The sequence below is a fragment of the Trachypithecus francoisi genome, unplaced genomic scaffold, assembly GCF_009764315.1.
Source record: "Trachypithecus francoisi isolate TF-2019V2 unplaced genomic scaffold, Tfra_2.0 Lachesis_group2, whole genome shotgun sequence".
In the NCBI taxonomy this organism is placed as follows: Eukaryota; Metazoa; Chordata; class Mammalia; order Primates; family Cercopithecidae; genus Trachypithecus; species Trachypithecus francoisi.
In genome coordinates this window covers 115,956,838-115,980,466 of record NW_022681465.1, presented here as the reverse complement: position 1 = coordinate 115,980,466, position 23,629 = coordinate 115,956,838, and the positions used below count along the sequence as shown (strand labels likewise).

At 53.8% G+C, this 23,629-nt stretch overlaps 2 protein-coding genes across 4 annotated transcripts in view; one reads left to right on the top strand and one right to left on the bottom strand.

The window, feature by feature from the left end:
* LOC117064353 (spidroin-1-like) overlaps positions 1-14,675 on the bottom strand; it is a 26,462-nt gene extending 11,787 nt beyond the window's left edge. The window contains exons 1-2 of one of the 2 annotated variants that reach the window (XM_033178537.1): positions 14,172-14,675; positions 10,438-10,546 (exon numbers count right to left, since the gene is read on the bottom strand). In XM_033178537.1, the coding sequence (XP_033034428.1) occupies positions 10,438-10,546; positions 14,172-14,653 (591 nt within the window). In that variant the 5' untranslated portion in view covers positions 14,654-14,675. Of the gene's footprint in view, positions 1-9,965; positions 10,547-14,171 lie in introns of those variants that run through there. The other variant, XM_033178536.1, reaches the window with a different exon arrangement.
* On the top strand, positions 14,428-23,629 carry MGAT4B (alpha-1,3-mannosyl-glycoprotein 4-beta-N-acetylglucosaminyltransferase B). Of its 2 annotated transcripts, none has more exons than XM_033178521.1 (15): positions 14,428-14,791; positions 19,287-19,472; positions 19,562-19,702; positions 19,790-19,923; positions 20,303-20,349; positions 20,655-20,768; positions 20,992-21,067; positions 21,163-21,277; positions 21,598-21,728; positions 21,927-22,034; positions 22,116-22,309; positions 22,646-22,724; positions 22,804-22,891; positions 22,962-23,074; positions 23,171-23,629. In XM_033178521.1, exons 1-15 carry the CDS (start codon positions 14,695-14,697, stop codon positions 23,192-23,194), a joined length of 1,647 nt encoding a protein of 548 aa, XP_033034412.1. In that variant the 5' UTR covers positions 14,428-14,694; the 3' UTR covers positions 23,195-23,629. The 2 variants fall into 2 exon arrangements, with proteins under 2 accessions (XP_033034412.1, XP_033034413.1); XM_033178522.1 differs by having other exon boundaries at positions 14,492-14,791; positions 21,930-22,034.

The window sequence follows — 23,629 nt, the reverse complement described above, 5'->3', positions numbered from 1 at the left end:
ACTGCACTCCAGCCTGGGCGACAGAGCAAGACTCCGTCTCAACAACAAAAAAAAAAAAAAAAAAAAAAAAAAAGATGTTCTTTGAAACCAATGAGAACAAAGATACAACATACCAGAATCTCTGGGACACATTTAAAGCAGTGTGTAGAGGGAAATTTATAGCACTAAATGCCCACAAGAGAAAGCAGGAAAGATCTAAAATTGACACTCTAACATCACAATTAAAAGAACTAGAGAGGCAAGAGCAAATACATTCAAAAGCTAGCAGAAGGCAAGAAATAACTAAGATCAGAGCAGAACTGAAGGAGATAGAGACACAAAAAACCCTCCAAAAAATCAATGAATCCAGGAGTGGGTTTTTGAAAAGATCAACAAAATTGACAGAACGCTAGCAAGACTAATAAAGAAGAAAAGAGAGAGGAATCAAATAGATGCAATAAAAAATGATAAAGGGGATATCACCACTGACCCCACAGAAATACAAACAACCATCAGAGAATACTATAAAGCCTCTACGCAAATCAACTAGAAAATCTAGAAGAAATGGATAATTTCCTGGACACTTACACTCTCCCAAGACTAAACCAGGAAGAAGTTGAATCCCTGAATAGACCAATAGCAGGCTCTGAAATCGAGGCAACAATTAATAGCCTACCCACCAAAAAAAGTCCAGGACCAGATGGATTCACAGCTGAATTCTACCAGAGGTACAAGGAGGAGCTGGTACCATTCCTTCTGAAACTATTCCAATCAATAGAAAAAGAGGGAATCCTCCCTAACTCATTTTATGAGGCCAACATCATCCTGATACCAAAGCCTGGCAGAGACACAACAAAAAAAGAGAATTTTAGACCAATATCCCTGATGAACATCGATGCAAAAATTCTCAATAAAATACTGGCAAACCGGATTCAGCAGCCAGCACATCAAAAAGCTTATCCACCATGATCAAGTGGGCTTCATCCCTGGGATGCAAGGCTGGTTCAACATTCGCAAATCAATAAACGTAATCCAGCATATAAACAGAACCAAAGACAAGAACCACATGATTATCTCAATAGATGCAGAAAAGGCTTTTGACAAAATTCAACAGCCCTTTATGCTAAAAACGCTCAATAAATTCGGTATTGATGGAACGTACCTCAAAATAATAAGAGCTATTTATGACAAACCCACAGCTAATATCATACTGAATGGGCAAAAACTGGAAAAATTCCCTTTGATAACTGGCACAAGACAGGGATGCCCTCTCTCACCACTCCTATTCAACATAGTGTTGGAAGTTCTGGCTAGGGCAATCAGGCAAGAGAAAGAAATCAAGGGTATCCAGTTAGGAAAAGAAGAAGTCAAATAGTCCCTGTTTGCAGATGACATGATTGTATATTTAGAAAACCCCATCGTCTCAGCCCAAAATCTCCTTAACTGATAAGCAACTTCAGCAAAGTCTCAGGATACAAAATTAATGTGCAAAAATCACAAGCATTCTTATACACCAGTAACAGACAAGCAGAGAGCCAAATCAGGAATCAACTTCCATTCACAATTGCTTCAAAGAGAATAAAATACCTAGGAATCCAGCTTACAAGGATGTAAAGGACCTCTTCAAGGAGAACTACAAACCACTGCTCAGTGAAATCAAAGAGGACACAAACAAATGGAAGAGCATACCATGCTCATGGATAGGAAGAATCAATATCGTGAAAATGGCCATACTGCCCAAGGTTATTTATAGATTCAATGCCATCCCCATCAAGCTACCAATGACTTTCTTCACAGAATTGGAAAAAACTGCTTTAAAGTTCATATGGAACCAAAAAAGAGCCTGCACTGCCAAGACAATCCTAAGTCAAAAGGACAAAGCTGGAGGCGTCACGCTACCTGACTTCAAACTATACTACAAGGCTACAGTAACCAAAACAGCATGGTACTGGTACCAAAACAGAGATATAGACCAATGGAACAGAACAGAGTCCTCAGAAATAATACCACACATCTACAGCCATGTGATCTTTGACAAACCTGAGAGAAACAAGAAATGGGGAAAGGATTCCCTATTTAATAAATGGTGCTGGGAAAATTGGCTAGCCATAAGTAGAAAGCTGAAACTGGATCCTTTCCTTACCCCTTATACGAAAATTAATTCAAGATGGATTAGAGACTTAAATGTTAGACCTAATACCATAAAAACCCTAGAAGAAAATCTAGGTAGTACCATTCAGGACATAGGCATGGGCAAGGACTTCATGTCTAAAACACCAAAAGCAACGGCAGCAAAAGCCAAAATTGACAAATGGGATCTAATTAAACTAAAGAGCTTTTGCACAGCAAAAGAAACTACCATCAGAGTGAACAGGCAACCTACAGAATGGGAGAAAATTTTTGCAATCTACTCATCTGACAAAGGGCTAATATCCAGAATCTACAAAGAACTCAAACAAATATACAAGAAAAAAACAAACAACCCCATCAAAAAGTGGGGAAAGGATATGAACAGACATTTCTCAAAAGAAGACATTTATACAGCCAACAGACACATGAAAAAATGCTCATCATCACTCGCCATCAGAGAAATGCAAATCAAAACCACAATGAGATACCATCTCACACCAGTTAGAATGGCAATCATTAGAAGTCAGGAAACAACAGGTGTTGGAGAGGATGTGGAGAAATAGGAACACTTTTACACTGTTGGTGGGATTGTAAACTAGTTCAACCATTATGGAAAACAGTATGGCAATTCCTCAAGGATCTAGAACTAGATGTACCATATGACCCAGCCATCCCACTACTGGGTATATACCCAAAGGATTATAAATTATTCTACTACAAAGACACATGCACACATATGTTTATTGCGGCACTATTCACAATAGCAAAGACTTGGAATCAACCCAAATGTCCATCTGTGAGAGACTGGATTAAGAAAATGTGGCACATATACACCATGGAATACTATGCAGCCATAAAAAAGGATGAGTTTGCGTCCTTTGTAGGGACATGGATGCAGCTGGAAACCATCATTCTTAGCAAACTATCACAAGAAGAGAAAACCAAACACCGCATGTTCTCACTCATAGGTGGGAACTGAACAATGAGATCACTTGGACTCGGGAAGGGGAACATCACACACTGGGGCCTATCATGGGGAGGGGGGAGGAGGGAGGGATTGCATTGGGGAGTTATACATGATATAAATGATGAATTGATGGGTGCTGACGAGTTGATGGGTGCAGCACACCAACATGGCACAAGTATACATATGTAAGAAACCTGCATGTTATGCACATGTACCCTAGAACTTAAAGTATAATAATAATAAAAATAAAAATAATAAAAAATAATAAAAAATAAAAAATAAATAAATAAATAAATAAAATAAAATAAAATAAAAAAAGAAAAATGGATTCTTTTTTTTTTTTTTTGAGACGGAGTCTCGCTCTGTCGCCCAGGCTGGAGTGCAGTGGCCGGATCTCAGCTCACTGCAAGCTCCGCCTCCTGGGTTCACGCCATTCTCCTGTCTCAGCCTCCCGGGTAGCTGGGACTACAGGCGCCGCCACGTCGCCTGGCTAGTTTTTTGTAGTTTTTAGTAGAGACGGGGTTTCACAGTGTTAGCCAGGATGGTCTTGATCTCCTGACCTCGTGATCCGCCCGTCTCAGCCTCCCAAAGTGCTGGGATTACAGGCTTGAGCCACTGCACCCGGCCATGAAAAATGGATTCTTATGGCACTAATGCAAACAACTATATTGCCATAAGTTAAGAATATTCACAGATGGTTTCCAGATTCTAGAGGAGCTGGACAGAAAGAAACAAACATGCTCCAAATTTAGTTCACAGGAGTATACCTTACTCAATTATTATTATTTTATTTTTGAGACACAGTCTCGTTCTGTCACCCAGGCTGGAGTACAGTGGCACGATTTCAGCTCACTACAATCTCTGCCTCCTGGGTTCAAGCAATTCTCTGCCTCAGCCTCCTGAGTAGCTGGGATTACAGGTGCCCGCTACCACGCCTGGCTAATTTTTTTGTATTTTTAGTAGAGATGGGGTTTCACCATCTTGGCCAGGCTGGTCTTGAACTTCTGACCTCCCGGGTTCAAGTGCTCCACTTGCCTCAGCCTCCCAAAGTGCTGGGATTACATGTGTGAGCCACCATGCCTGGTCACCTTACTCAATTATTAAAGAAAATTTTGAAACTCAAGTTTGATTTGGGGAAGCCTGTTAAATATGTTAGAGGTTTAAAACACTTGACGTTATAAAACAGAATTTCAGATTACCATAAATTATTAATTTTGCCAAAATGACTCAAATCTTAAGGAAGGAAAAACCGTTTTTTTTTTTTTGAGATGGAATTTCACTCTTGTTGCCCAGGCTGGAGTGCAGTGGCATGATCTCTGCTCACTGCAACCTCCGCCTGCCAGGTTCAAGTGATTCTCCCGCCTCAGCCTCCCAAGTAGCTGCGATTACAGGCATGTGCCACCACACCTGGCTAATTTTGTATTTTTATTTATTTATTTTGAGATGGAGTCTCGCTCTGTTGCCCAGGCCGGAGTGCAGTGGCATGATCTCTGCTCACTACAAACTCCACCTGCTGGGTTCAAGCAATTCTCCTGCCTCAGCCTCCCGAGTAGCTGGGACTACAGGCATGTGCCACCATGCCTGGCTAATGTTTTGTATTTTTAGTAGAGACAGGATTTCTCCATGTTGGTCAGGCTGGTCTCAAACTCCTGACCTCAGGTGAGCCACCCACCTCAGCCTCCCAAAGTGCTGGGATTACAACAGGCATGAGCCACTGCAACCAGCCAGGAAGCAAAAACCTTTTATAACATTTAACAAATTTTGCCACAGAGCAGATCAGTGCCCAAAGAATACCTTGTTGTGCTTTTCTTTTATTGCTCAATTTACAGAAAAACCATATAATACTTAGGCAATATGTTCACACATGGAATTTTGCAAGATTAATTTTTACAATCCTTACACCACTTGTTTGAACTTCTAGCTTTATCTTATCTAATTTAAAATAATCCTTCAACCCTAGGCAAAACTGAAGGGGGCCTGCCCCTCCACACCCATACGTATTTCTCGCAAGGTGGAGACGAGAGACTGAGAAAAGAAATAAGACATGGAGACAAACTATAGAGGAAGAAAAGTGGGCCCAGGGGACCGGCACTCAGCAAGTGAGGACCTGCAGCAGCGCTGGTCTCTGAATTCCCTCAGTATTTACTGATCACTATCTTTACTATCTCAGCGAGGGAAATGTGGCATAACTATAGGGTGAAGGTGGGGAGAGGGTCAGCAGAAAAACATGTAAGCAAAAGACTCTGTGTCATAAATAAGTTTAAGGAAAGGTGCTGTGCCTGGATGTGTACGTAGGCTAGATTTATGTTTAACTTTACATAAACATCTCAGTGCAGTAAAGAGTAACAGAGCAGTATTGCCACCATGATGTCTCGCATGTGGCCATAAGGCAGTTTTTTCCTATCTCAGAATAGAGTAAGTATGGTCGGTTTTACACCGAGTCATTACATTCCCAGAGACATGCAGGTGGCAGATGCCTTCCTTTTATCCCAACAGCACAGAGGCCTTCCTCTCTCACTAACCCTCTTCAGCACAGACCCTTTATGGGTGTCGGGCTGCGGGGCTGTAAGATCTTTCCCTTTCCGTGAGGCCATATCTCAGGCTGTCTCAGTGGGGAGAAATCTGGACAATACCCAGGCCAGAATTTCTTGGGCAGGGGTCCCTGCGGCCTTCCGCAGTGCACTGTGTCTCTGGTTAATAGAGAATGGAGAATGGCGATGACTTCCACCAAGCATACTGCCTGCAAGAACATTTTTTTTTTTTTTTTTTTTTTTGAGACGGAGTCTCGCTCTGTCGCCAGGGCTGGAGTGCAGTGGCCGGATCTCAGCTCACTGCAAGCTCCGCCTCCCGGGTTTACGCCATTCTCCTGCCTCAGCCTCCGGAGTAGCTGGGGCTACAGGCGCCTGCCACCTCGCCTGGCTAGTTTTTGTATTTTTTTTTTTTTTTTTTGAGGCGGAGTCTCGCTCTGTGGCCCGGACTGGAGTGCAGTGGCCGGATCTCAGCTCACTGCAAGCTCCGCCTCCCGGGTTTACGCCATTCTCCTGCCTCAGCCTCCCGAGTAGCTGGGACTACAGGCGCCCGCCACCTCGCCCGGCTAGTTTTTGTATTTTTAGTAGAGACGGGGTTTCACCGTGTCAGCCAGGATGGTCTCGATCTCCTGACCTCGTGATCCGCCCGTCTCGACCTCCCAAAGTGCTGGGATTACAGGCTTGAGCTACCGCGCCCGGCCGTTTTTTGTATTTTTTTTAGTAGAGATGGGGTTTCACCATGTTAGCCAGGATGGTCTCGATCTCCTGACCTCGTGATCCGCCCGCCTCGGCCTCCCAAAGTGCTGGGATTACAGGCTTGAGCCACCGCACCCGGCCTGCAAGAACATTTTTAACAAAGCACATCCTGCACAGCCCCAGATCCATTAAACCTTGAGTCAACACAGCACATTTTTGTCAGCACAGGGTTGGGATGAAAGTTACGAATTAGGCCGGGCGCGGTGGCTCAAGCCTGTAATCCCAGCACTTTGGGAGGCCGAGGCGGGTGGATCACGAGGTCAGGAGATCGAGACCATCCTGGTTAACAAGGTGAAACCCCGTCTCCACTAAAAATACAAAAAAACTAGCCGGGCGAGGTGGCGGGCGCCTGTAGTCCCAGCTACTCGGAGGCGCAGGCGGGAGAATGGCATGAACCCGGGAGGCGGAGCTTGCAGTGAGCCGAGATCGCGCCACTGCACTCCAGCCTGGGCGACACAGCGAGACTACGTCTCAAAAAAAAAAAAAAAAAAGTTACGAATTAACAGCATCTCAAAGCAGAACAATTTTCTTAGTACAGACCAAAATGGAGTTTGTCTTCCTTTTTCTACATAGACACAGTAACAATCTGATCTTTCCTTTCCCCCACACAAATTTACATTTTTATGCTTTTTTATAATCATTTACTAAAAAAATACATATTGGTCTTACACGTCTCACATGTATATCTATTTTCAGTAGTTTCAATTACATATTAAAATGGTAACTCCTAGCAATTTTTTTTTTTTTTTTTTTGAATCTTGTTCTGTTGCCCAGGCTGGAGTGCAATGGTGCAGTCTTGGCTCACTGCAATCTCCACCTCCCAGATTCAAGTGATTGTCTTGCATATCCCTCCCGAGTGGCTGGGACTACAGGTACGCACCACCAAGCCCGGCTAATTTTTGTATTTTTAGTAGAGACGGGTTTCATCATTTTGGCCAGGCTGGTCTCAAACTGCTGACCTCAGGTGACCCGCCCGCCTCAGTCCCCCAAAGTGCTGGGATTACAGGCATGAGTGACTGCAACCAGCCACTCTTAGTAATTTTAACTTTAATGTAAAACCTGGGCCAGGAGCGGTGGCTCATGCCTGTAATCCCAGCAGACTGGGAGGCTGAGGTGGGTGGATCACAAGGTCAGGAGTTCAAGACCAGCCGGGCCAACATAGTGAAACCCCACCTCTACTAAAAATACAAAATTAGTCAGGTGTGGTGGCACTTGCCTATAATCCCAGCTACTCAGGAGGCTGAGGCACGAGAATTGCTTGAACCTGGCAGGCGGAGGTTACAGTGAGCCGAGATTGTGCCACTGCACTCCAGCCTTGGCGACAGAGCGAGACGTCCTCTCGAAAACAAAAAATAAAAATAAAACAAACAAACAAAAAACTGGTAAGTTTTTTTTTTTTTTTTTTTTTTTTGAGTCAGAGTTTCACTCTGTCCTCCAGGCTGGAGTGAAGTGGCACGATCTTGGTTCACTACAACTTCTGCCTCCTAGGTTCAAGCAATTATCCTGCCTCAGCCTCCCAAGTAGCTACGATTACAAGTGTGCACCACCATGTCTGGCTAATTTTTGTATTTTTAGTAGAGATGGGGGACTTCTCCATGTTGACCAGGCTGGTCTTGAACTCCTGGCCTCAAGTGATCTGCCCGCCTCAGCCTCCCAAAGTGCTGGGATTATAGGCGCGAGCCACCAAGCCTGGCCAAAACCTGGTAAATTGTTTTATTACATGCTAGGTGCAGCCAAGGTTTGGACTCCTTCTAGCATAATTAAGGGTATGGTTAGTTCCATGTGTCCCCAGGCCACCAACTGGGAAGCAGCAAGTCAAATAGTTCTCAAAACCCAAAAGGCAGTTCATAACCTTAAAACATTTAGCAAGCCTAGTACCTAACCTGAATAATTATTTTATTATTTTTATGTTTTATTTTTTTTGAGACTGAGTCTTGCTCTGTTGCCCAGGCTAGAGTGCAGTGTCGTGATCTCGGCTCACTGCAAACTCTGCCTCCCCGGTTCAAGAGATTTTCCTGTCTCAGCCTCCCGAGAAGCTGGCGCCTGCCACCACACCCAGCTAATTTTTGTATTTTTAGTAGAGACACAGTTTCACCATGTTGGCCAGGCTGGTCTCGAACTCCTGACCTTGTGAACTGCCCACCTCGGCCTCCCAAAGTGCTGAGATTACATGTGTGAGACACGGCATCCAGTCTAACCTGCATAATTATTAGTCCACCTATTTATATTTTGATGACATCCACTTTTTGCCAATAATCTTTTTTTTTTTTTTTTTTTTTTTGAGACGGAGTCTCACTCTGTGGCCCAGGCTGGAGTGCAGTGGCCGGATCTAAGCTCACTGCAAGCTCCGCCTCCTGGGTTTACGCCATTCTCCTGCCTCAGCCTCCCGAGTAGCTGGGATTACAGGCGCCCGCCACCTCGCCCGGCTAGTTTTTTGTATTTTCTTAGTAGAGACGGGGTTTCACCATGTTAGCCAGGATGGTCTCGATCTCCTGACCTCGTGATCCGCCCGTCTCGGCCTCCCAAAGTGCTGGGATTACAGGCTTGAGCCACCGCGCCCGGCCTTTGCCAATAATCTTTAAGGCTGTTTTTATTTCTTAAAGATTAGAGTCATGTGAACTGAAAAGTCTTCCCGGCCGGGCGCGGTGGCTCAAGCCTGTAATCCCAGCACTTTGGGAGGCTGAGACGGGCGGATCACGAGGTCAGGAGATCGAGACCATCCTGGCTAACACTGTGAAACCCCGTCTCTACTAAAAACTACAAAAAACTAGCCAGGCGACGTGGCGGCGCCTGTAGTCCCAGCTACCCGGGAGGCTGATACAGGAGAATGGCGTGAACCCGGGAGGCGGAGCTTGCAGTGAGCTGAGATCCGGCCACAGCACTCCAGCCTGGGTGACAGAGCGAGACTCCGTCTCAAAAAAAAAAAAAAAGAAAGAAAGAAAAGTCTTCCCTTTAAAAAATATTTGATCTGGCCGGGCACGGTGGCTCATGCCTGTAATCCCAGCACTTTCGGAGGCCAAAGTGGGTGGATTACCTGCGGTCAGGAGTTCGAGACCAGCCTGGCCAACATGGTGAAGCCCTGTCTCTACTAAAAATGCAAAAATTAGGCCGGGCACGGTTGCTCGTGCCTGTAATCGCAGCACTTTGGGAGGCCAATGTGGGCGGATCATGAGGTCAGGGGTTCGAGACCAGCCTGGCCATTATGGCAAAACCCCGTCTCTACTAAAAATACAAAAATCAGCTGGGTGTAGTGGCGGGCGCCTGTAATATCAGCTCTTGGGGAGGTAGAGGCAGAAGAATCACTTGAACACAAGAGGCGGAGGTTGTAGTGCGCTGAGATCATGCCACTGTACTTCAGCCTGGGGCGACAGTGCAAGACTCTGTCTCAAAAATAAATAAATAAATAAAAATAAAAAATAAAAACAAATTAGCCAGCCGTGGTAGCGTGCGCCTGTAGTCCCAGCTACTTGGGAGGCAGAGGCAGGAGAATCACTTGAACCCGGGAGGTGGAGGTTGCAGTGAGCTGAGATTGTGCCACTGCACTCCAGCCTGGGCAACAGAGTGAGACTACATCTCAAAAAAAAAAAAAAAAAAATTTGATCCAAGTTCTTGACTTCCTTTAGGCCAACTAATTAGAGCTCTTTTTATAGACATTACACACACAACACATACACAATTACACAGGCAGAATAAAACCCAGTCCGCACAAGATCCTTTGTTTGCCAATCTTTTATTTGGATCATTGGCCTCTGGGTGCTTTTAATCCCTGGGGTTCTATGAAGAAAACAGGTTTGTCGCAAAACAGGGTCTCTGGCACCTCCTGTTTTTCCCAAGGAGTCCGAGGTTATTAGAGCTTGAATATCTGCTTTTAATTAAGTTGACTTTTAACGATAGCACTCTTTAATACAGTCCTTTTAAAATTTATTACCCGACTTTACCCAGGCCAAATGGCCAATATTCCTGGCTTTCAAACTTTTTAAAGGCTCAGAAAAAGGAAACTCCAACGTGGTTCATGGAGGGGAGGGGAATCAACCAATAGCAAAAGGTCATGCAGATATCAAACCAGAAGAAACTCACCTGGGAAGCCAGAATGAACTCTGAGACCCAGGAGGCTAAGCCACGCCTTGCCACAGGGTTACAGGCCACGTCCCCAAGGACATAAAACAAGCTGGAGGCCTGCAGTTTACTAGGGACCACACAGAAAGACACACAAAGCACACCAGATTGGCTACAGCTTAAGACCAAACTCATAAATCCTTTTTCACAATTAAAACTCCACAGAAAATATAAACAGTGATCCCCATTTTCCAGCCCAGCAAAACACCTTCCAACTGGAAAAAAAAAAAAAAAATTCGCTTAAAAGTCAACTTTTGGCGGGGGGTGCGGTGGCTCACGCCTGTAATCCCAGCACTTTGGGAGGCTGAGGTGGGCGGATCAACACATCAGGAGCTTGACACCATCCTGGCTAACATGGTGAAACCCCGTCTCCACTAAAATACAAAACTTTAGCCAGCCGTTGCCGTGGGCACCTGTAGTCCCAGCTACTCGGGAGGCTGAGGCAGGAGAATCGCTTGAACTCGGGAGGTGGAGCTTGCAGTGAGCCCAGATGGCGCCACTGCACTCCATCCAGCCTGGGTGACACAACGAGACTCTGTCTCAAAAAAAAAAAAAAAAAAAAAAAAAAGCGGGGGGTGGGGGCCGGTGCGGTGGCTCACGCCTGTAATCCCAGCACTTTGCGAGGCCGAGGCCAGTGGATCACGAGGTCAGGAGATCAAGACCATCCTGGCCTACACGGTGAAACCCTGTCTCCACTAAAAATACAAAAAAATGAACTGGGCGTGGTGGCAGGCGCCTGTAGTCCCAGCTACTCAGGAGGCTGAGGCAGGAGAATGGCGTGAACCCAGGAGGCGGAGCTTGCAGTGAGCCAAGATAGCGTCTCCAGCCTGGGCAACATAGGGAGACTCCATCTCAAAAAAAAAAAAAAAAAAAAAAAAAAAAATCAACTTCTGACCCGGTGGGGAAAAGAAAAGAAAAAAGCTCAAATATGCCTGGGGGCTGGATCACTACTGTAATCCCAGCACTTTGGGAGGCTGAGAAGGGCGGATCACCTGAGTTCAGGAGTTAGAGACCAGCCTGGCCAACATGGCGAAACCCCATCTCTACTAAAAAGACAAAAATTAGCAGGGCATGGTGGTCCACACCTGTTATCCCAGCTACTTGGGAGGAGGCTGAGACAGGAGGTTCCTTTGAACCCGGGAGACGGAGGGATAGCATTAGGTGATACACCTAATGTAAATGATGAGTTAATGGGTGCAGCACACCAACATGGCACATGTATACATACGTAACAAATCTGCATGTTGTGCACATGTACCCTAGAACTTAAAGTATAATAAAAAATAAAAATAAATTAAAATTAAAATAAAAAAAAATTGTTGGCCCGGCGCGTTGGCTGACGCCTGTAATCCCAACACTCTGGGAGGCCGAGGCAAGCGGATCACCTGAGGTCAGGAGTTGGAGACCAGCCTGGCCAACATGGTGAAACCCCATCTCTACTAAAAATGCAAAAATTAGGTTGGGCGCCCCTGGTGGCTCACACCTGTAATGCCAGCACTTTGGGAGGCTGAGGCAGGCGGATCACCTGAGGTCAGGAGTTCGAGACCAGTCTGACCAACATGGTGAAAGCCTGTCTCTACTAAAAATACAAAAATTAGCTGGGCATGGTGGCACATGCCTGTAATCCCAGCTACTCAGGCAGGTGAGGCAGGAGAATCGCTTGAACTCAGGAGGCGGAGGTTGCGGTCAGCCAAGATTGCCTGACTGCACTCCAGCCTGGGTCACGGAGCAAGATTCTGTTTCAAAAAAAAAAAAAAAAGACCAGGTACCGTGGCTCATGCCTGTAATCCCAGCACTTTGGGAGGCCAATGTGGGTGGATCACGAGGTCAGGAGTTTGAGACCAGCCTGACCAACATGGTGAAACCCCACCTGTACTAAAAATACAAAAAAATTAGCTGGGCGTGGTGGTGCGCGCCCGTAATCCCAGCTACTTAGGAGGATGAGGCAGGAGAATTCTTTGAACCTGGGAGGCAGAAGTTGCAGTGAGTCGAGATTGTGCCACTGCACTCCAGCCTGGGCGACAGAGCGAGACTCCATCTTTAAAAACAAAACAAAACAAAAAAGGCCGGGCGTAGTGGCTCACGCCTGTAATCTCAGCACTTTGGGAGGCTGAAGCAGGTGGATCATGAGGTCAGGAGATCGAGACCATCCTGGCTGACACGGTGAAACCCCCGTTTCTACTAAAAAATACAAAACATTAGCCGGGCGTGGTGCTGGGCGCCTGTAGTCCCAGCTACTCGGGAGGCTGAGGCAGGAGAATGGCCTGAACCCGGGAGGCGGAGCTTGCAGTCAGCCTAGATCACCCCACTGCACTCCAGCCTGGGCGACAAGGCAAGACTCTGTCTCAAAAATAAATAAATAAATATTTTAAAAATTACCAAAAAAAATCCAAAAAAATTGTTTAAAATTTTTTAATTTTATAGAGATGAGGTGTCACTATGTTGCCCAGGTTGGTCTCGAACTGGTGAGCTCAAATGATCCTCCTGCCTTAGCCTCTCAAAGTGCTGGGATTACAGGCATAAGCCACCACACCGGGCCTAGGTGACTAAGTTTTAACGTTAAGTAACTCATTAACAATTTCTAAGGCCCTTTATGTCACAACCTAAGTGAAAAGCCATTATCCTTTGCCACAAATAGAAGACACCTGTGAAAATAACGACAGTTTCCTCTAGCAGGCGCCTACAAGCCCCAGCCTCTAGTTCGGAAAGTTCCAGGAGCACTGAGTGGGGAGCCCTGTCCTTTAACACTGGGCCTCAGGATCCAGCCCACCTCAGCCTCTGGCTCGGCCACCCACGTTTTGGCATCAATCTCTCTGTGGGAGAATTGTCTAGACCCGTCGAAGCTCCCGATTCCACCCAGCCCCCGCTGTGGGCCGGGGCTGGACTAGGAACACAAAGCCGCATTCACTCCCAGTCTGAGTCCAGCCCCTCAGGCCTCCCCCGAGCGGGCGGGGCAGAGGTCCCTGCAGCCTCCACCGGGAACCGGGCCCCTAGGACTGGGAGGTCCAATCTGGGAGCGGGCCAGGCGCTGCCCAAAGTCTTAAAAAAAAAAAAAAAAAAAATTAGCCGGGCGCCTGTAATCCCGGCTACTCCGGAGGCTGCGATCGCAGTGAGCCGAGATCGCGCCATTGCATTCCAGCCTGGGCGACAGAGCAAGACTGTCTCAAAAAAAAAAAAAAAAAAAAACCCCACAAAAATCCGAATGAAGGCGTGGGCCCTATCAATAGCCTGCTGGGCTGCGCGGGGCGAGGTGGCTGCTGCACCACCGGGAGCAGGCCCGTTCGTTACTCCCGTAAGCGGCGCGCTTGGGCCGCCACTATCCCGGGAAGCCGGTCCGGTTCTGGGCTGGTCACTGATCTACACCCACGACCATCGGCCCTGATACCCGCTAGAACGGCCCATTGTTCCCGCCTCCCGGGCCCCTGCGCGTCTCAGTCCCGCGCCCCAGAGGAAGCTCCTGAGCGGGGAAGCGCCCTGGGCGGCGCCGAAGGCAACGGTGGCTCCCGACTCCAAGCGCCCAGTCCCCCGCGCCACCCAGAGCCCCTCACGCTCGGGAAACAGCCCAGAGAACGTGCGAGTGGGGTCGGGGTCCGCGGGCGGAGGAGATGTTGCCGAGAAGAGTACCTGGGCCCGGGAGCGCCGCCCCCGCCGCCCGCCCCGGCTGCGGTCGACCCGCACTCCCACTCCGGCCTTACCTGAGGCCGACTCGCACGAGCCCAAGCGGGCTGCGGGAGCCGGTCGGGATCGCGGGCGCCGGCCCCCACCCCGCCCTCTCGCGGCCCTGGCGGCGGCGGTGCTGCGGCCCCTTTAAATCCGGGCCGCCCCGCCCTGCGCCGTCGTCTCCGCGGCGGCCCCAGATCCAGGCCCCAGATCCAGGCCGGGCCGCGGCTCTCGCCGCCCAGCCCAGCCCAGCCCGGCCTGGCCCGGCCCTGCCGCGGAGGCGAGGCCGCCAGTGTCCCGCGCCCCTGATACCTGCAGTGAGCCTGGTATCTGCCTCTGCTCCTCTGAGCCTGTTCCTTTTCCCTGAGTACAGGGCACAAAGCTGGCGCCCTGAGGAGCGGCAGGCGCGCTCCCCGGCCCGGTCCCCGCCCGGCCCCGGGCCCCCCGCCCCGGGGCCGGGGCCCCTGCAGCCGCCGCCTTCCGACCCCTGCGCCCCGGCCCCGGTTCCCCGGGCCATGCAGCCTCGGCCCCGCGGGCGCCCGCCGCGCATCGGAGGAGATGAGGCTCCGCAATGGCACCTTCCTGACGCTGCTGCTCTTCTGCCTGTGCGCCTTCCTCTCGCTGTCCTGGTACGCGGCACTCAGCGGCCAGAAAGGTAAGCGCGACCCCCGCCTGGCCCGCACCTGGCGCACCTGGGCGTCGGCGGCGGGAGCGGGCCCGGCGGTGGCCGCGGGAGGCGGCCGGAAGCCGACGCAGGCGCCCCTTCCCCGCCCGGGCGGCGCGGAGGACGCCCCTCCCACCCTCCGCCACTTGTTTGCTGCTGGAGCCGCGGCGTCCTCCTCGGGCCCGGGCTGCGCCTGCCCGCCCAGCGCTGGCCGCGCCCGTGGGTGCCCCGGACCGGACTCCGCGGGCGCAGCTGAGCTGGGGACCCGTGGGGTTCTCGGAGAGGGGCACAGACCCAAGGTCACAGAGGTCCCGGAACGCCAGCCACAGCCACTTGGGCAGGACCTGGGCCGGCGTGAGGGACACAGGCGCGAGGGCACCGCTAGGCGGTCAGGCATCCCCCCATCAGCCCTCCCCCCACCCTGCCTCCCGCTGTCCCGCGCCGGCCTGGGCCAGCGACCCCGGCGTGACACCCGGTCCTGGGTCTCCATCGCCGACCCCCGGGCACCCGGAACGCCTCGGCAGCATCCGGCCAATGGAAGCGGGGGAGGGAGGGAGAGGCGTCCTGAGCCAGCCCGGCCACTGCTGCCCTGCGCTCCTGTGCGGCCCCAGCCCGTCCCCCGCACCCCGAGCTTCCCGGGCTGGTCCCCGCCCTCCGCGTCCACCCAGCGCTCTTTCAGGCGGAGGGTGCAGATCGACCCCCGTCCCCCTGACCGGTCTTGGCGATGGTGGGGCCGAGTAGGGCCTGAGCCCTCCGAGGCGCTCTTCCCCTAGCCTGGAGGTTCCGGGAGAGTGGCCTCCTGCCTGCCTGCCTGCTGGAGGCCTAAGCGGGCTGAGGCCACCTGCCCCCTTGGCCTCCCCGCCACCTGCTTCCCTGTTTCCCTGTCCCGGAGCGCCACCCCAGAGAGGCTGAGGAGGAGGCTGGGGGGACCTGGACCCTTCCGGACCCTTCGAGCCTCAGCTACCCTTGCCAAGCTCTGCCACCGCGCCCGCCTGCCGCACTTGTTCTGTCAAGGCAGAGGCCTGGGCTGGCCTTGGGGCTCCAGGGCCAGAGCCCCATCACCCAGGGACTCTGCGGGGAGATAGCCTGACAGGGGAGGGATGGCTGGGGCAGAGGCCCCGGTGGTGGCGTATATTTTCAAGGGCAGGCATGACTGGGGCAGAATTCTCTGTAGGTAGGGTGTGTCACCTGGGGAAGGACATTCTGGGTCCTTGGCAGGGTGACTAGCAGACTGGCATGAAGGCCTAGGTGGGGCCTTATCTGAAGGGCTGGGGCACACTCTTCCAGTCGTGGGTAGAGCCATGAGCCCCTGCCCTTTGTCCTCAGCCAGTGTGTGCCTCCCACAGCAGCCACATGCCCCCAGATTGATGTCAGGAGCCACCTCTGCAAGCCTGGCTTACCACAGGGAGCCAGTCTCCGGGACAGCAGAGTGAGGGAGAGGCACTGGCTCCATGGGACCCACTGCGCCTGGGGGGGCATCCGGGAGGCTGGCTCTTAGAGGGCCTGGGGAACAGGAGAGGAAAGAAGGGGAGCACTTAGATTCAAGGGCCCAGCCCCTAGGGGATGGAAGCCTGAGGATCCTGTGAGGCATGAGTAGGGGGTGACCTAGGCCTGCCTTGTTGAGGGGCTGTCACTGTTTCTGTGGTGACTCAGTAGGACCAGGTCATTGGAGGCCTCAAGCGAAGCTAGGAATCCAGGCTATTATGTGAACCCATCTCATTGTCACATGTAGAAAGTCTGTCTTAAGCCCCTGGTGAAACCAGGCTTAGCCAGTCTGAGGCCAAATTGGAACCTGGCCTCCACTTTGCAGCCAGTGGGGGTCCAGGAACTTGAGGGAAGGACCCAGGAAGTGGAATCTGCAGAGAAGGAAGGAGGTGGGCAGGGAACCAGAGAGGAAGGACAGCAGGTGCGGGCGTCATCCTGGAAGCCCAAGGTCAAGCCCAGGACGGCCTCTTTAGACTAATGCAAAATGGACCCTGGAGAAGGGTTTGGGGCCCAGTTTCATATCTGGCCTGTGGAGCAGCTCTGCCAGCACTCAAACTGTGGCCTTCGGCCAAGCACCTGCTGAGGATCTGCCCAGGGAGGCAGACCCTTGGGGGCGGCCCAGGGTCTCAGCCACACAGCTCTCCCAGCCTCCAGGCTGTCCCCCTCCCCAGGCCTGGACCTCAGCAATGATGGACACCCTCCTTGACTCCTAGGAGTGTGCAGGGTCTGGAGAGGAGACAGACATCTGCTGCACACATGCATGGTGACAGCAGACCATTAACGGGCCTGATACCTGCCTATGCCCCTCTGATCCTGTCCCTTTTCCCTGAATACAGGGCACAAAGGTTGTGGCCCAGCTTGGCTCTTTAATCTTTTCCCAACCAAGAGGGAAGCAGGGGGAACTGTGGTTTGCGGGCCTCAGGGTGTCCTAATGACTCGCCTCCAGGGAGGGTTACACAGCCTCCAGGCCTCATTGCTGCTGTTCTTAACAGTGTGGCCCTGAGGCAGGAAGGTATGGCAGGGGCTCCCAGGCTGGCCCCTCTCCTCACCTGAGCTGCCTCCCCAGCTCCCGAAGGTTATAGAGTGTCAGCATGGCTTGGCAGAGCCCTGGCATGGGGCCTGGCCCATGGGGAGGCAGTCACAGAGTTGGACCCACAGTTGAGGGCAAGGCAGGTGGGGGAGCTGGCAGGCGGGGGAGGCTGCCCAGGGCCAGGGCCTGCAGTGTGCAGGGAAATGACAGAAGGGTTGGTGTAGGCGGGAGCCCGTGGGTCCCTTTACCTCCTGGTAAACAGAACCTGGGGGAGAGGGGCGGCCCCTAGGAAGGAAGCCAGGGTAAGGAGCAGGCTGTTTCCAGGGTGATTCAGGCAGCGTCACCCACCACTGCCCACCCAGCCTGTCCATCTGAGGCAGTCGTGTGGGACAGAGAAAGCCAGGATGGGGCTCGGGGATGGGCAGTGGCTGTAAGTAGGCAAGCGGGGACTGGCATCTAGGCAGGAGGGAGGCGCACCTGCAGGTGCAGGCGGCTCTGAACCCACTCCTGATGGCTCTGTAGGCCTCTGCACCTCTGTCCCATCCCTGTGGGCAACCACTGCCTGCACCTCGGTGTCGCCCAGCAATGGGTGAGTGTTGGGGTAGCCAGCTCTGCATTCAAGGGGTCAGGTTTCCAGGGTAACCCAGCCCCTGAGCCCAGTGTGGAGCCTGGCAGATCCGGTAATCCGACTCCCGCTTCCCTCCCGCCAGGGCCTGTCCAGAGGCTCCACCTGGCCTCAGCCTGTAGCCCCAGAGAGGCAGGGTGTGGGAGGGCGGGGGCTAGCTTCTTGGGTAAGAGATGCCTCAGGGAAGATCCACTTGGCTCCCTGCTCCTCTTGCCCAGATCCACCCCTTCCTATTCCCTGGTCACTTGGCACTTCGACCTCCTGCCCCTGCTTTGGAAAGGGGTGTGTCCTGAGGTGACTGAACTTTGCCTGATCATGACCTTGATCATGCACAGGGCTGCTGGCGGGGTGAGGCCATCCCACGGAACTCTGGGGTCTGTGAACCCACAAAGGATCAAGGAATGGAAGAGCTATCTGTGGGTAGAGGGAGTTCTGTCAGGCTTCTTAAACTTGGAGATTGGGAAACATAAGGCCTTGTAGGCCACATAGGTTTTCAGAGGCTCACCTGGCAGAGGCCTTGAGCATACTTCCGCATGGACTGTGGGCACCGAGCCACCAGGAGGTTGTTGATCTGTCTTGCTCACTGGTCCCTGCCAGACTGGTGGTGCCTCTCTACTGTCGGGCAGCCCTACCTGTGTGCTGCCCCGTCTGCCTACAGCCCTCATGCCTGGGCCCAGCTGGAGGTTCTGACATGGGTCCCCTGGGGTGGCATGCGGACCCTTCAGGGTGCCCCAGGCCCAGCACAGGTCTCCAGAGACACAGGCACCAGAGCATTCAGAGCTAGTCCCCTCGCTGCTGTTGACTGTCCTTGAGCAGTGAAGTGAGGTGGGCTCCTGGAACTGCAGCAGCCGCCCCCTGGGGCCATTGTGAGGCTAACAATCCAGGGCAGGGTGGGCAACCAGCGACTGCCACGAGGACAGTGAAGAACTGGCACCAGGACTTTGGGTATCCCATGCCCTGGAAGGAGCATGTGCTGCAAAAAGCAAGAGTGGGCTTTGGAGGCCAACGGACAGAGCGGATTCGGTCTGAGGCTGTTCCAGCCCTTGCTTAGGATCCACCTACCTAGGTCTGGAAATTGTATTCCCACTGCAGATGACTCCTCAGAGAATAAAATCAGCCCGGGTGGGGAGAGTGCTGGAAGAGGGCAGATTCCCCTGGTTTTCTCCCCACAAGCATTAGTGTCAGTGTAATTTCGGAGTGACCCCAGCTGTCTCACGTGTGGCAGGCACGAGAACAGATGTGAATGAGCTATTGCACAGACGGGCACCCAGATGTGCGCGCTGGCACTAAAGGGCCGTAGGGCGGCTCTACACTGCCCCCTCGTGACGGCTGCGCACCACCTGCAGGCGACGTTGTGGACGTTTACCAGCGGGAGTTCCTGGCGCTGCGCGATCGGTTGCACGCAGCTGAGCAGGAGAGCCTCAAGCGCTCCAAGGAGCTCAACTTGGTGCTGGACGAGATCAAGAGGGCCGTGTCGGAAAGGCAGGCGCTGCGAGACGGAGACGGCAACCGCACCTGGGGCCGCCTAACAGGTGAGGTCTGGGGCGGGAGGGGGAAAAGGCGGGGGTGGGCTGGTTGTAGGCTCCCTGGTCTCAGTCCCGATCCTTCACGACCCACCCAGAGGACCCCCGATTGAAGCCGTGGAACGGCTCACACCGGCATGTGCTGCACCTGCCCACCGTCTTCCACCACCTGCCACACCTGCTGGCCAAGGAGAGCAGTCTGCAGCCCGCGGTGCGCGTGGGCCAGGGCCGCACGGGAGGTAGGGGCGTGGGCAGGGAGGAGCACGGGGTAGGGGGGGCGGGTGGCCCCCGCGCCCTTCCCAGCGTCGCGCCTCCGTCCCCCATAGTGTCGGTGGTGATGGGCATCCCGAGCGTGCGGCGCGAGGTGCACTCGTACCTGACTGACACTCTGCACTCGCTCATCTCCGAGCTGAGCCCGCAGGAGAAGGAGGACTCGGTCATCGTGGTGCTGATCGCTGAGGCAAGTGAGCCGGGACGCGGGGTTGAGGGACATTCAGAGGAGCCCCCGCGGTATAGAACTGACAGCAGGAGCCATTCGGGAGGAGAAAGCTGTCGGAAGTTCAGTTGCTAGTTTCGTTCGCAAATGTTCCAAGATAGAAAGTTGAAAAGAAGGGGCTTCCTGGCGCCCTCTACCCCTAGGCACGCCCCTCGCCCCGCCCTTGGCCGTGCCAGTCCCAAAGGGAAAGGGCTGTCTCTGGGGGCGCCCTTGCTCTGCTCTCAGCACAGCAGGCTCCCTACCTCCACGTGGGGGGCATCTGAAGCCATGCCCCTTCTCCAAGCCCTTCCAGGCCTTTTGGGGCAGCAGCAGCACTAAGGGAGGGTGCTTGGTCTCCCCACAGACTGACTCACAGTACACTTCGGCAGTGACAGAGAACATCAAGGCCTTGTGAGTACTGGTGGCCCCAGAGAGCTGGTGGCAGGAGGGCTCTGCATGGTGTCGTGCTGGCAGGTTCCTGCCTCCCCATAAGGTAGCGCCTTTCCTATCTTGCGGGGAGGCAGGGACCTGGTGGGGGAGGGGTGGGTATGCAGAAGTGGCCCAGCCCCTGTGGAGCTGTTGCCTCACGTGGCTGGGTGTAGGGAGTGGTGGGGGGCTGGCACTGGGTGAGCCTCAAGAAAGAGCCAGGGTCTGCTGGGCTTGGCCCCCCTCAGCCCCTGGAGGCTGCATATGGACTGGGCCTTCCCATCCCCCAGGTTCCCCACGGAGATCCATTCTGGGCTCCTGGAGGTCATCTCACCCTCCCCCCACTTCTACCCTGACTTCTCCCGCCTCCGAGAGTCCTTTGGGGACCCCAAGGAGAGAGTCAGGTACTAGCACTCCCCCATACCCCCAGCAACCTGCCCACCTGTGCTGAGAACCCATCTACTGGTATCTGATTCCAGGGCGTTTCACTGCAGTGCCCTGAATTCTCCATGGGAGGACCTGTGCATGGGGGTGGGGGGACAGAAGCTGCCCACCCAGTGGCTTCTCTGTGGAGCCACACTGGAGGTGGAGGGGTCTGAGCTCCTGAGGCCCCGCCCTGGCCCACAGGTGGAGGACCAAACAGAACCTCGATTACTGCTTCCTCATGATGTACGCGCAGTCCAAAGGCATCTACTACGTGCAGGTCAGCCCCAAGCCCTGCGCTGCCCTGCCCTGCTATGGGTCTGGTCCATCTGGGTGCCCTTCCTGAGCCCCAGCCCCTCTCTGCTCAACCTGCAGCTGGAGGATGACATCGTGGCCAAGCCCAACTACCTGAGCACCATGAAGAACTTCGCACTGCAGCAGCCTTCAGAAGACTGGATGATCCTGGAGTTCTCCCAGCTGGGCTTCATTGGTGTGTCCCTCCCCTAACCTGACCGTGCCTTTCAGTCCCACCCACCTCTGCCATCCTCTCCCAGTCCCACGCTGTGTCCGCTATGAGCCTTTGCCCAGGTTGGGCCCCGCCTGGTGTGCGTGCTGCAGCCCCACCTGGCCTGTTCCCATTGCCTATGCATCAGACATATCTGGCCTCACCACCTGTCTGCCCCCTTGTGCTCACACCTGCCTGAAGCCTGCCCCTGGGTTTGCTGTGGGACTCTCAGGGGCACCCTGCAGGGAGAAAGGAAGTATGGCAGAGCAGCACTGCCCACTCAGTCCCCCTTCCCTTCCTACCAGGCAAGATGTTCAAGTCGCTGGACCTGAGCCTGATTGTAGAGTTCATCCTCATGTTCTACCGGGACAAGCCCATTGACTGGCTCTTGGACCATATTCTGTGGGTGAAAGTCTGCAACCCCGAGAAGGATGCGGTGAGCAAGAGCTGGCAGGACTGGCAGGGGCAGGGCCAAGGGGCCGGCAGCCTCCAGCACAAACTGTCCCTGTCCTTATATCTGATCACATAAGAGAGGGCACTGTCAACTGTGGGAGGGCCCTGGTAGCCCCCAGGAGAGGCCGTGTGGAGGAAGGAGGGCTAAGCCGAGTCCTGGGGTGTCGCCCGCCCTCCACAGAAGCACTGTGACCGGCAGAAGGCCAACCTGCGGATCCGCTTCAAGCCGTCCCTCTTCCAGCATGTGGGCACTCACTCCTCGCTGGCTGGCAAGATCCAGAAACTGAAGGTGGGCTGCACTGCACGCTCTCCCTAGGCCGGGGTCAAGGTTGGGGCCCACGCCATCACTGCTGTCCCTTCTCTGCTGCAGGACAAGGACTTTGGAAAGCAGGCGCTGCGGAAGGAGCATGTGAACCCGCCAGCAGAGGTGAGCACGAGCCTGAAGACATACCAGCACTTCACCCTGGAGAAAGCCTACCTGCGCGAGGACTTCTTCTGGGCCTTCACCCCTGCCGCGGGGGACTTCATCCGCTTCCGCTTCTTCCAACCCCTAAGACTGGAGCGGTCAGTGCCAGCACCAGGGGTCTGCGATGGGGGGCGGGGCTGGGTGGCCACCAGGGTATAGGCTCCACCAGCAAATTAACCTCACATTCTTCAGTGTCCTCATCTGAAGTGGGCCTCCTAATGGTAGCTACCTTGTGAGGACTAAGTCAGGCAGCCCATAGGAGCTCAGCCATGTTTCACCTCACCATCCTCCCAGAGGAAGGCCCTGATCTCCTTGCACAGCCTGACAGCTGCGTGGGGGCCCCCCTGGTGCAGGCCTGGCCTTTCTCTGCTGGGCCTTGGGTGCTGTACTGGAGCGCTGACCCTGCAGCAGCTCACAGGCCTGCCTGGCTGCAGGTTTTTCTTCCGCAGTGGGAACATCGAGCACCCGGAGGACAAGCTCTTCAACACGTCTGTGGAGGTGCTGCCCTTCGACGTAAGTGCAGTAGGGTGTGGTGTGCATGGAGGCTGAGCCTCCCGCAGCCACCTGCTTCAGCCCTTGATTCTGCCCCCAGAACCCTCAGTCGGACAAGGAGGCCCTGCAGGAGGGCCGCATCGCCACCCTCCGGTACCCTCGGAGCCCCGACGGCTACCTCCAGATTGGTGGGTAGGGGGCTGGGGGAGAGCGTGGGCTGGGGTTCGGGGACACCCTCTCAGCGCTGCCCTCCCCCAGGCTCCTTCTACAAGGGAGTGGCAGAGGGAGAGGTGGACCCAGCCTTCGGCCCTCTGGAAGCGCTGCGCCTCTCGATCCAGACGGACTCGCCTGTGTGGGTGATTCTGAGCGAGGTGAGGCCGGGCAGGGCCAGGCCAGGCGCGGGGAGCAGCCAGAGAGACACTGGCGGAGCTCAGAGGCCCTGCTGACCCTGGGTCCGGCTCTTCCAGATCTTCCTGAAAAAGGCCGACTAAGCTGCGGGCTCCTGAGGGTACCCTGTGGCCAGCCCTGAAGCCCACGTTTCTGGGGATGTCCTCACTGCCGTCCCCGGAGGGCCAGATACGGCCCCGCCCAAAGGGTTCTGCCTGGCGCCGGGCTTGGGCCAGCCTGGGGTCCGCCGCTGGCCCGGAGGCCCTAGGAGCTGGTGCTGCCCCCGCCCGCAGGGCCGCGGAGGAGGCAGGCGGCCCCCACACTGTGCCTGAGGCCCGGAACCGTTCGCACCCGGCCTGCCCCAGTCAGGCCGTTTTAGAAGAGCTTTTTCTTGGGCGCCCGCTGTCTCTGGCGCGAACACTGGAATGCATATACTACTTTATGTGCTGTGTTTTTTATTCTTGGATACATTTGATTTTTTCACGTAAGTCCACATATACTTCTATAAGAGCGTGACTTGTAATAAAGGGTTAATGAAG